Raw genomic sequence first — 13730 nt, forward strand, 5'->3', positions numbered from 1 at the left:
TGTTTCGACATTAAAGACAACGACCGGCGACATGTCCCCCACATATTATATTAAAATATATGATATTATGTGTACAGAAGAAAGAATCGACGGAATTTTAACGGCCTTCTGCACTCCAAAATATAACGTGCGGCACACATCGGTTGGAACGTTTCCAATAACCGACAAAAACAATATAACGGCGACTAGTGCCATAATATAATGTACATTTTTTTTTTCTTATTACAAAAACTCAAACCCCTCGTGTTGTGTGTCAATAATCAACTCGCCCTAAACATCTCCCAAAAAAAATGCGGCCTTCGTAGACATGAACAGTCTGGCTTAACAATGAGGACTTTTTTTCCAAAAAATGTGCTGCAAGTCAAATAAAATATTGAGTTAAGTATTGTAGGCGTTTCTTAAAAAGTCAGTTTGTCGAAAGGCAATAGAGAAAAAGTCTTAATTCATAACCTCTACTGACATATGACAGCACAATACAAGTTTTTATTAAACCTTGTTTTTTTCTAATACCTAATTAAAGTTTATGTGACTTACACTAAGTTTTAATCTTCTCATTTAGTATACATAGTATGTGACCTAAGAAAGTACAATAAGCTGATCTCTCTAGTCTCGATGACATATAATAATTAGGTTTAGTATAAAATTATATTAATCTAACCTGCATCGTAATGGAGGTTTATCCAAGTTTCATGTATCACACAATGGTGTAAGGAAAATATCTAATTATAAAAATAAGTTTTATATTACATATTCAAGTTAAAAACATTATTTTAACCTGAATGGTGGCTGTTAAAAGCCAAAAATAAACCTAAGTATTGGATTTGTCTACACAAAGCAGAATGGTCTAATAAAAAATAATATCCGGTGTGGTTCACTAAGAAGTATATCTGTATAAATTAGAATTATGATTCTATCTATAATTGTCATGGGCGAATTTTGGCTAGAATGAGTCATGTGACAATACATTTTATTAATTTCAAAGGTATTACAGCTAGGGTTTGATTTTCTATTTTGTATGGATGCACATTTAAGCTAAAACTGAAGTCTAAATCTATGAAAAGTGTATATTCAGTCACACTTTTTACACAAAAGTAAGAAGTTATACAGCGGTCTCTATAATATGATCTTGGATATAATATCACTTCTTCCCTTCCACCCCGAATACAACCAAGAAACTTGCATATTTTTTAATTAAAAAAAAAAAAAAAAATACTGTATTTCTATATAAATTTAAAATGACAGCACATAATATCGAAACATAAATAAGTGACGAATCAAAATTAAAAAAAATTACTTGTCGACAAAATAAAATAATCAATTTTTTTAAATTTTTTTATACATTTTTTGTTATTAAAAACTATTTGTTGATTAACGTTTTCTTTTCGGTGTCCTTTGATATGTAGGCAATGCGGCCAATGGAATTTTTAATGTAAATTTAGTTTTGTCTTCTTTTGTCGCTGTAGCTCCAACAACTCGCATAAGCATTATTAATCTAAAACGAAAACGTTGTTGTTAATAAATTATTTTTAATAAATCATACTATCACTATTAGTCATGTTAAACTAATATTAATTCCTTTTACCTAAAAATTTTAATCATTATTTTAACAGCTGCAATATAAAATGAAAAGATCATGTTGGGATAGGGAAGGTCACAGGTCTTAAGAAATTATTACAGGTGACTATAAAGTATAAAAGGCTTGGTGCTAACCCGTAGCTTGTTAAACCTATTCAATATAATTGGTATAAATTACTTTATAGACAATACATGTGTTTATAATCGTATAATTTGACTATTTTTTAATCTCGATTAAAAAGCGTTATTTCTAAAAGATTTTTTAACTTATTCAAAAATAATTTTTAGACCGTCTGTTAGGCGAATTTTATTATTGTAAAATAACCAACAAAAAAAACTTATAAAAACAAAAAAATTAACCTTTTTTGACATTTTCCAGGAAGAAATTGTGATATCCAACTCAAGTCCAAGTAAGTCATGTTAATCAGAAGCATCACAATAATTATATGGCATACGGCTTTATCTTTCATTTTTGAAGAAATATCCCTGAAAAAAATTTTAAATATATAAAAAATATTTTAACACATAATGTTAAAAAGCGCTTAACGTAAAACAAACACAATAATTTTCACTCGTGTTAGGTTTGAAACGTGTCTAAAACATATAGAGAGATTACTTAAACTACACATGTTATTTTTAACATGACATTACAACTTTTTTCACACATTTTTATTTTAGAACTATAAATCATCTTTTCCTTGTTCTTCAAAACGTTTAGGAAAACTTAACAAATATTTGGTCAGATTGACAATTTAGCGCAGACATCTTAGAACGACAAATACTTAAGTCGTAAATAATTGAATAGTGTTAAAAAAATTTAAATAAAAAAATAAAGTAGATCTGAAATTTATTTTATAATTGTAAGTTACGTATTTGAATATAGAGTAAAAATAAGAAACAGTTTAACCGCGTTGTATAAAATGGCTTGTCAAAAACTATGCTTTAATGTTTTATACTTTGAATTTATAACAAATACTATATTTGCATTTTATAATGTTTATGGTAGAAATTCAAAGTTTTTGATGTGAGTGAAAATTGTTGTGTTAAATATTTTACTTGATGTGACTTTACAATGGTGATGAGGATATTTTGTTAAACAATATATTTACCTTCCTGTGATACTGTATTCAGTAAAGTGATCTAACACTTTGCTGTTAATCAATTCACTGTTCGGATAAATAGCATAATTTTTATTCACGTCTTCGCTTTTTAAAAACAGTAAAGTAACAAGTGCATCAGCCAAAGTAAGAAGGCATATGTTTTGTACATTTTTTTGAGGCAGTCTGTTTACGTTGGCTATGAAAAACTTGGACAAACTGTAAAATGAAATAATTCATGAATAATTATAAATACATAGATACACAATTTAAATAGATACAACTTACTCCTCATTGTCTTCAGGAACTGGTATCATAGTTATAACTTCATTTGCGTAGTCCGTCATTAAATCTATTTCGTTTTCCGACAACAGAGTCGATACTGGATATACATCTTCAATGTTAGTAGCAAAACGATTACATCCCAGTGGCAAATAACTATTAAACTCATCAATCTGAGTTGTAGATGACGATAACTGTGATATGTCATTAGCTAAAATGTAGAATTAAAATATGTTCTAATACTTATATGTTACAGAGAATAAGTAAAAGTAATAATATAATTTGTTTGAATTCATTTTTATTGTTCAGCAATGAAGGGCGTCCGCAGGAATAACTGTATTAATTATTAATATGATTATAAATACGTGTTCAAAACTCAGACTGATACAGTGATAGCACAAACTGTTCTATACATTTTAATTTGTTATAAAAAAAAAAATTAAAATCATAGTTGACACTTCACCTGGTCCCACCTCTAAATGCAATAAAAGCACCATTCTTAGTTCTGACGTTCATAACCGAATTTAATAAGTCACTCAGCCCTCAGTAAAAATATTATTTTGTAAAATTTTATAATACATAATGATTATGATAATTGATGCAGAAAAAAGGCAAGGGGAATAATTGACCTTACCCCTGCGGAGGTTCAGATTTTGTTCAGATATTAGTAAAACACTTAATGTGTAGTTTAAGAGGATGGTCTATCGTAAGCTATACTTTAAATAAACTTGTTGATGTCCATTGACTGACTTATAATAATAGTAATATATTAATAGAGATATAGGTACATACTCATAGGTTTGATAATTCCAAATATCTCCGTCGAAGTTTCAATAGCATCGTTACCTCTTGCTTTGATTATGCGAGACACTTTTTTAGTTCTAAAAGTTGAATTAAACTCTTCAGCGTGATTGGCCAGGTCTCCTTGCGTATATGTTTGAATTTTATAATAATCTGGTTTTTTTAGAAAAACTGTTTTTACACCATATATGGATACCTGATTTCACCATAATAAATATTAATAAATGAAAAATTGAGTACTGAACTTGCAATAAGCACATAACATTATAAAGTTACCTTATTACTCCTTTTGTGTCTCAAAATTACATATTCTTTGCTGCTGACTTTTTTGGTAGCGTCTTCTTCTTCTACTGTGCCTCCATGTTGGTTAAATATTTTCAATATGGGCCTGTTTGATGATTCATCAAACACCATTCCACAGTCCAAAGAGTCTGACGAGATGAACTGGCCCACCTCGTTGGTAGCTACAACCATAATACAACAAATAAGTATTGCATTTTTATAAAATCGAAATCAATCGAAGCCGTACAATTTGCTTTGTATTGCAAAGCTAATTTAGGTGCTGCACATAATAATGTCTTGAAAACGTTTTTTCATTATATTGTTAAGCTTCATAAAACATTTTTTGGGATCCAATAATTAACATTTTTAAAACGTTAACTTAAGTTTTCCGATTATGATTTTAAAATGTTAATCAAGTTTAAGTATTAAACGTCAAACAAATTTAATGACTAAACGTTTAACATTAATAATGAGGCGATTGAAAAAATTTGAATCGACATGGCTTTATTGTCTTCTATATTGCTTTGCCACAATATGTAAGGTTTATCTACGCCCTACAGTAAAAAGTAATTACTAATTATTAAAAACAATAATTTAAAAAAAAGATCATTAAATAAACTTCTAAGTATCTTTAAAAAATATTTTATGTTCTACAACGTTTATGTGAAACGATATAAACGTTTTCAATCACTGCGTACAATAAAGAAACATTAAGGTTTTTTTTCTACTTTTCACAGGTGTTGTGTATTTAAGATAGGTATCCAAGACTTACTGACAATAGGTTGTACATTTGAAGCAACAAAAACTTGGTCAACGACGCCTTTCATGATGTTGATTGGCCGTTGACACAAACCACTTCGGAGAGACGAAACGATAAACTAAAAGCCAAGTGCAGTAGTTCAGATCGTTTTGTTTCGGTTTATAATTTGAAATAGGTTGGTGTGTATACCAGTCACCATGTTTTCCTCGTTGCCGTTCGGAAATCAAAAAAATATAATTATTATCAATCAACATTTAGGTTATCACTGTTATCAGTCAGACAAGTGATAACACCATAATAATATTTTGATGAGCATCGATGGGCAGACGGTGATAAGCAAAACTTTCTTGTTTAATAACAAAATAATAGCTAGCAGCTAGTAACAACAAATAGGTAACTACAGCCGGTAAAGTAATTTCAACTTTTTAAAACCGTCATATTAGCATGTAAATTTAATTTGCTTATAGTTTTCTATTAAACGTTTATGACTTATGATATTATAAAAACTGAAATCAACCATCTAATTTACAATTTTTTTCAGTTGTATGCAACGTTCATGATAATATCATTGTGACTTATCGATAAGTATCAACAATACCTATTAGATAACCGATAACACAAGTTTTTAATTTGTCTTTGATTAATTTCAATTGTGTTTACATAAGGTGCTTGCAACAAAACAAACCGGTATTTCGAAATTCAAATACTTTCACATTATTAGCTATTGTTGTTGAAGTATAATATTTTAATGAGTACATTACTGTTCAGGACTGCGACAAAACCAGTACTCCAGTGTTTGTTCCGATATTCGACAAAGACCACTAGAAAAATGGTAAGTATACATAAAGTATATATCTGATTATTTATATAAAAATAAATTAAAAATTTTGATTGGTTTCATCTAAAAGAGAAAATACATTTTGAAAATTGATTTAGTTATAATAAATTTGTATTATAACATTAGATAAATTAATGAATTTAATTAAAACTTGGAACTTTTGTCTATTAGGATTTGCCAAACAGTACTTGTATAAACTATATACAATTTAAAAAATAAAACACCCGTATTAGGTAATAGATAAATGTTTATCAATTGTGTGTATTTACATTATAATATTAGCTCCCAATAATTACTTGATGTTTATTTTTTATAAAAATTAAATAGTTATGCACTTAGTAAATGAAGTGTTTTTTTTTTTATTTAAAATAAGTAAAATCGAAAGTGGTTTACTATAAATATATTTTTATTTACCATCTTAAAAACAAAATTGATTTAAGATAAAATATATTTAACTATTAAAGTACAGATATCAATGTCAATGCTTAGTCTTCTCTCCAATTCTTGAGAAGTGTTTAGTTTAGCTCCTTTCCACTGTGCAGTGGCATATTTGAAAAAAGGTGCAGTCTATTGAATCTGAAAAACTTGAATGTATAAACATTAAAGAAACTATTAAATTACTTTTTTATTCCCTGTTATGAAAAAATATTATTAATTACTTATTAACATAATGTGTATTGTTGTAGCCTAGTCTGTTAACAAAAGAACAACGGGATGAGCTGTTGGCTCCATTATTTTCCAATAAGTGGACTATGGTAAAGGAAAGAGACGCTATTTACAAAGAATTCTTGTTTGCTGACTTTATCCAAGTAAACATTTTTTACTTATATAAATTTACTGAAATATAAAAATATATACGTATATAAAAAAAATATTTAAGTTTTAATTAAAATTGTTTTTATTTTTTTCAGGCATTTGGGTTTATGACTCAAGTTGCAATTAAAAGTGAAAAGATGAATCACCACCCAGAATGGTTCAATGTTTATAATAAAGTACAAGTCACGTTGGCTACTCATGACGTGAGCGGACTATCTACTAACGATGTAAATCTTGCCACATTTATGGACAAAATCGAGAAAAAAGTTTAGAGACTTGTAGTATATTTTAAAATATCTACTTGTATAATATATGTACTTAGGATTTAAAGAAAAAAACAAAATATGGACACTTATTTAATATATTATAAGGTATGTCAAGTTAATAAAATTTTACAAATGTTATTAAAATTCCACTTTTATAATATGGTACTAAATAAGTGTGTAATTAATGTAAAAAACAGGCAAGATTTGTAGAACCTGGAGTATTAAGGGTTTTATATATTCATTATAGTTAATAAAACAAAAAATTCAGTGGGCGACCTGGATTTGAACTAACACCACTGAATTAATGCCAACTGGGTGCTTTGATTGCCGAGCTACCTTCCGACTTGTTTGTATGAGAGTATTCGACTGGCAATTAAGGATTCCTTGGTTTCAATCACGATCAAATACCAGAATTTCCGTCCCGACTATATTAATTGCAAAGCATATAATACTTCAACTGTATAACTTTAGTCCAGTCTTGACTTTTAGACATTGACTTATTACGCTTAGCATATAGCGTGTAGCCTTTTAACTTTTTATATTAAATGCACATTAATTAACTTATGTTTTCAATTTTGTTTTGACTTTTATACAGACAGACGTGTGTTGACATTTAAGTTGTATCTGGAACAAAAATGTAAATTTTTTTCTTCAATGGGTAGCCAAATCACTTGCTTTAGTTATTTTCCTTGGATTAACTCAATACCACTCGTATAATATAATCCTGTCGGTGGTTCTTTTAAATATACTGAAAACACTTTAAAAAATATATATAAATTTAAAATTTGAATATGTATATTTTTATTTTGGCTGATTTAATAACGTTAATGTTTTAATGTTAACATAATGATAAAATATAACTATTTATAAGATGAATGTTAGGTTTTTATTTAAATACTTTATTATTTGGTAATTATATATGTATATTAATATATTTTTTTCCATATAGATATATATATCAGTTTGACCGAAAACCTGCATGAAATCGGACACATCGCGAGCAAACTACCAGGAGTCGATACAATAGCAAAAATATTGTTACATCCCATTTCATTTCCATCCATACAACTTCATCACTGTTTTTAGTATTAACATCAATGATCGCCTGTCGTCGATTAACAGAAATAATTAGATATATTTTTATTATTGTTATTAGACAACAGTTTACAAAAAGAACAATTTTACGTTCTCGGTATTTCGTTCAGAAATTCTAATAATTGGAGAAATCTCATTTATCATAATATAAAAGTTCAATTGAATAAATCAGAATGTTTAACTAATTTATAAAAGTAATTGTATTTTCAAATCTCGATTACTTATAAATGTTGGAGAAATATATTTCCAGGTCAGACTACGATAAATGTTTTTTTTTTTTACTTACTAATTGAATTGGTTTTGGATAGCCCAACCGGATAAATATATATATATATAATATATATATATATATTTATATTATTTAACTTACTTTTATACTATAAAGTACAATTAATAGGGGTAAGAGCAAAACTTTTTAAAACCCAACACGATAGAATCACAGGTCCTTAAGAAATAATTATATAATCAAAAAAAAAATGCTGTTTTCAAAATGTAGAAGCTAAAAACTACTAAACATAATTAATTTTCTACACAAATATATGTGATTCGTCGCGTTTCTTGAATATTCGGGATTTCCTTGTTATTGAAAATATTGTGCCTATCCAAAAACAAAAAATGTGTCTCGTGTTAAACTGATCACCTACAAATGTTCAACAATAAAGCATTGCTAAAATTGTATGTTAATTGTTATTGAGCCACATTAGATCTACCTTTTTTCAATATTTTTTTTATTTAAGAAACCCAAAAAATAAAGTGGAAAATAACACTTATGACGTTGAAAATTTCAAATTGCTATAGGTAAGTAATTTAATAGTTAACAGGTGTTAAAAACATTTTCGTTATAATACAAATTACGGTAAATGGGTAACAAAAGGAAACAATTATTATTGAAAGAAGATCAATCCAATAATACCTAATAGCACTAAAACTTCAAATTAAATTAAAATTATTGCAATTAAATTATTAATTGTTAATTTTATTGTTAGAATATTTTATAAAGAATATTTAGAAATATTCTCTATACAATTTAAAACGGTTTTGCTACATTCTTACTATTTGCAAATGCACATGGAAGCGTTTGTACCTATTGATGAAATCATTTTTAGAAATTTAAAAAATTGCTTCGCCACAACTTTGCTAAGTTGGACTCTTTCTTAACTATATGTTAAATAATCGTTGTAGGTTCACCTTATCACACGGCTTTTTTTCGAAAAAAATTATTTATCTTCGAAAACTTTCGACATTGTTGTTAATAAAAAATTAATTACATATTTTATAGTTGCGCATCGAAGGTAAGAAATTATGATTTTGACTATTATAAGCTCATTATTGTCGTCATTGTTATAATTTTATCGATATTTGCGTTCCTACTATCTAAAACGTTTATTTAAACGTAATTTAACACTTTAAATTGTAATAATTCCTGTACAACTGTGACCCCCTCCCTAATATTTTCTGTCTTAAATATTTTACATACATTTAATATAATTTACACGTGGAGATATTATTTTGATCTCCCTAATACTTATTTACTCAGCATTTTTTATTAACAATACATAATAAATTATAATTTAATAATAAATAAATAAATAAATGTATTATACAATTTTGTATAAAGCTAAAAAAATCGTTAAAGTTGAAAGAGTACAAACAAATTATAATTTCAAAGAGTTGGAAATCGTGGAAGTATTTGAAGATCTAAAAAAAACATGGACAAAATGTACAACAATAAAGATGAGTAAAAAGAACCAATAGACAAAAGGTGGGAGAGCATTAAAAGCACTGCAATAAACATGTATAGGAAAAAATCTATTCAGAAATAGATCACTCCAATTATCATAGACCTAATTGAAGAAAGACGAAAATACAAGCACCGGACTGAAGTAGAAGGACAACTAAAATATCGAAACCTAAGAAACTGTATAAACAGAGAATCAATTAAGCAAAAGAAGAATGGCTAGATCAAGCCTACGGAACCATTTAAAGTTACCTCAAAATAATAATATTAAAGGCAAAAATAGTAAATTGCTCTTGGACACAATAGAGGTGGTAAACCTATGCGGAAAATACCTTGAAGAACTATACCAAGGTGATGAATTACAAGATACCACTTTCACCATTAGTATGCAACTGCTACATAGAAAGAAGTATAACGGAAATTAAAGATAAACCTACGATAATAATATAATGTCGTACTTGAATTGTGTTTTTAGTGCGGTTTTAAATTTCGATTATTATTTATTTACCGCTCTTCATATCAATAACGCAATTAATAAAAAAAAACACCCAACAGTATTACAGTGCAAACGGGGCAAGTGATACCTAATTGAAAATTATCGTTTTCTACAGGTGTTAAGAATATTGCACGTTTCCACGGGACAAACGATTTTGTGTACTTGAAAAACAATAGTTGTAAATTAATTACATTTAACTATACGACTGGGTGAAAAAATAAATTGTATTTTAATGTTCGCGTATGGTCACGCCCATCTTTAGACTTTAGACGGGTTTTGCAATATTATAAATAAACCGAAGCCAATAATTAGGAGAGCCGTAGATGTATTGAGTTATAAATTATCTCAAAGATTTATATTATACTATTTATTTACTCACTAATATGATACTATATTGTGACTTATGGATGCTAAAATACTATTGTCATAGTAGCCACGCGGTCCGGATGTTCGGGTTAATATAAGTATACAATTGTTGAAATTCAAATCTTTAAATCTTAATTTTAATAACATTGTACCCCCCCCCCCCCTCCCACCAACAGGGGTTGGCACTTTTTTTATATTTTAGGCGCAGTTTTAATACTTAATAGCCGAAAATTAGACTAAAAAATAGGTATATCAACGACTTGTACATAATCTGTACTACTTTTTTCATGAAGGAAAAACGCAGAAAATCTTAAAAATTGTATTTTTTCGTTAACTTATTTTACGACGGATGCAAATTAAAACAACAATGACAATTTCTCGTTTTTTCATGCATTATTTTTTTCAAGCGGATAAAAAATTATATCGAGTGTATCCAAATTTTTTTTTAAATATCATTAGGTACAAATCGTCGTAGTCATAAAAAATATATATATTAAATTTCTAATTAAAAAACGTGTACTAACTAGCAGACAATGTACACATTAAGATTATTGTACCCGTGTAGTTTATACAAATAGTTATGATACTTGATTAAATTAAATTTTAACATCACGACAAAAAAAAATAAGAAATTGGCAGTTTTATCACTCTGAGTTATAATAATTTTTGTAGACCTGTGACTTATCCGTCCCCACTATGCTCCGCTCCCGCTATACGCCAAACCCGCTGTACTCGTTTTCTATTATTTAGGCGGTTAAATTAAAACAATAAAAAATATTATTGAATGTACGTTTGGCAGCTAAAAAATATGGTCTAAACAAATAGACCTACAGCGACAAAGAGCTTTTTATATGTAAAGTGTCATAAATACGAAGAGAAGCATTACAATTTTGTCTCGTTAACGATAATATTTTCAGTCGCAACATTTCGTCACCTCAAGAACCAAGCAAACGTAAAATACTTTTTCACCGATTAAGTCGTTTTCAAAACTTAAGCAATATGGTGCGCCCTAAACTATTGTCGCTAATTGCTTTGGGTTTGACGCTGTCCGTTTACACTTTAGTGCAGTCACTGGAGACCGGATACGCATACACGAGCGAACGTGCTATTGGAAACGATCAACTCTGCGAGGACTTAAGGTGCGGATATATGTTTGGCTGGTATACGCACATGCGGATGTTTAAGATTATACTCGGAAAACCTTATAATACAGAATTGAAAGGGTTGGTCAGTCCGATCAGTAGTACCAGCAATGTAGTGAGATCGCAGATAGTTTCGTTGTTCGGATTGAAAGCAAAACGTATTGGCGCCATGTGGGCGCTGTATTTGTTCACGGGCTTGATAGCTAGTTTTTATCAGAGATACCCAAATCCGACGAACACTGTCGAGACCCTTGGCTATGTCGTCGATAAGCTGCAAGCCGACCTGACCGGGTGTCGCCCAGACAATTCATTCGACTCCTACGGCAGCGTGTTGAAATCGCTGGGGACGTCCGGACCAGGTTATTATAAAACCACTATACTCGCACAGCACTTGGACGAAGCCAACCTTCAGCTGCGGAAAAACGATATCATCAGTGACGATCGGTTGAGACAAAGGCTCGAAATAAACACACAAATCCATACGCTCTTTTTGCACAACCTGGGCAAGCACGAACGGATCAAATACGATTTACAAAACGTGTACAACTTGAAAATGAACTGGAACGACTCTAGCGCGGTACTGTATACGGTTTGGGCGAATGCGCGACACCTGGATTGGGCCAACACCAACCTTTACCTGATTAAAATGTACTACAACGCGTGTTTTGACTTTTTCGAAATCATCTTGGTCCGTCTGTCGTTAAAACACATGACATATTTACAAGATTACTCTAATGATTCGGACACCTTCTTGCGTTACGCGCAAGAATGGCACAATATAGTGGTACAGTTTAGTACTATGTTAAAGTTGTCCGATGATTTACACGTTAACCGCTTGCTGGACAATCTCAAAAAGCTTATCGGCGGCACAAAGACATTAGCCAATGTGGTCGACTTTTTAGTTGAAACACTGAACACGCTTTGTGAGCCTTTCGGATGCGACGCTGGTAATGAATTCGTTATAGACAATCGAGAATTTACTATACCATATACAAGCCTGATCGGAGAACAAATCAAATTTCCGGAAAAAACGGCCAGTAACGAGGGCATCGAGTACAATAGTTTGGAGAACGCAAAAGCTTTCTTGTCTCATCTGAAATTGGCTTTCAGTACGGTCAACTTTAGCGTCATTTGGTCACTTACAGATTATATCGATGAACTCAATCCGACAAGAGGTGTGTGATGTCGGAAGAATTGTACCGAGGAGTTGCAAAATTTGTACCCGATGTAATATCACATTACGATTAATAATAGTCGAATATTTCTAACATTACACAAAATTATACTAACTATAAAATGTCCATTACATTATAATAATAACTAATGTATACGTTATGGTATGATAATTTCTACAAAAATTAAAAATCACTTAAACATTTGAACATTTTTTATCATTTTTAATCTTTTTAATCTATTAATCTGTGGTTAATAGACCCTACTTTGGTTATTTTAGCTTCGATGCAGAGCGGCGAAAGTATTGGTTTTACTGTTAGAACTTTTACTGACTATAATTTCGAGGAAAAGAGTCGGATCAAGTTAAAATGTATAAGAAATATTTATTTGGTATGCTCGCACACGTCAGTTGTATCATAGTACTACCGGTAAACATTGGGAAACCAAAAAAATAGCATAAACCGTTTTCCATCATTAAGAATATCTTTAATTCACTTTTTCAAGCAAAGTTTTAGGGAATAAGATATGAAAATTAGACCGTAGGTAGAGCTACAATGGAGCTATTACGTATATACATGTAAATTTGTTTTCCAAAATTCTGTAGTCAAACATTAAGTCATGAAGGAGAACCAAAAAAAAAAAAAGGAAAATTGCACTTTGTTAACTGATGAAAACCATTTTGGGCGAAAAATTATAATATAATAATTATACAAATACTATAAGGGAAATATATATATATTTTTTAAATTGCATATTCATTTATTACGTAGATTTTTATTAAAAGATAACACACAAGGAATTTTCGGCAAACACTTTAAGACATTTTGAGGTCAAACATAATACTATTACTAATATGATATATGTATGTAATCTACAATTTTATACATTTTTCAAGTCATTTGTTAAAAAATGTGTGTGTTGATTTTAACCTAAACCGATACTACCCGTTAATATAAAATTTTATATATTCACTTTGGAGTTGATCCAGTACATTGAGTTCGTC

At 29.5% G+C, this 13730-nt stretch overlaps 2 protein-coding genes across 4 annotated transcripts; one reads left to right on the forward strand and one right to left on the reverse strand.

Moving 5' to 3' along the window:
- Positions 1-1218: 1218 nt before the first annotated feature.
- LOC126844056 (uncharacterized) lies at positions 1219-5033 on the reverse strand. Its single transcript, XM_050581905.1, has 7 exons — positions 4810-5033; positions 4032-4219; positions 3747-3951; positions 2961-3165; positions 2685-2891; positions 1936-2061; positions 1219-1492 (listed from the first exon to the last, which is right to left on the reverse strand). Exons 1-7 carry the CDS (start codon positions 4862-4864, stop codon positions 1369-1371), a joined length of 1110 nt encoding a protein of 369 aa, XP_050437862.1. The 5' UTR covers positions 4865-5033; the 3' UTR covers positions 1219-1368.
- A 75-nt stretch (positions 5034-5108) lies between these two features.
- Positions 5109-8078, forward strand: LOC126844057 (pterin-4-alpha-carbinolamine dehydratase-like). 3 transcript variants are annotated; one of them, XM_050581907.1, is made up of 5 exons: positions 5109-5190; positions 5339-5629; positions 6322-6444; positions 6547-6822; positions 7669-8078. In XM_050581907.1, the coding sequence occupies exons 2-4, from the start codon at positions 5546-5548 to the stop codon at positions 6721-6723; spliced, it is 384 nt and encodes a 127-aa protein (XP_050437864.1). In that variant the 5' UTR covers positions 5109-5190; positions 5339-5545; the 3' UTR covers positions 6724-6822; positions 7669-8078. The 3 variants fall into 3 exon arrangements, with proteins under 3 accessions (XP_050437864.1, XP_050437866.1, XP_050437865.1); XM_050581909.1 differs by having other exon boundaries at positions 5187-5203; XM_050581908.1 differs by lacking the exon at positions 5109-5190 and adding an exon at positions 5226-5243.
- The last annotated feature ends 5652 nt before the right edge of the window (positions 8079-13730 follow it).

This window comes from Adelges cooleyi, unplaced genomic scaffold (assembly GCF_023614345.1).
Source record: "Adelges cooleyi isolate 19-005CV unplaced genomic scaffold, UGA_ACOO_1.1 ACOO_flye_CR_arks_rails_tigmint_CR_PRNA_605, whole genome shotgun sequence".
NCBI lineage: Eukaryota > Metazoa > Arthropoda > Insecta > Hemiptera > Adelgidae > Adelges > Adelges cooleyi.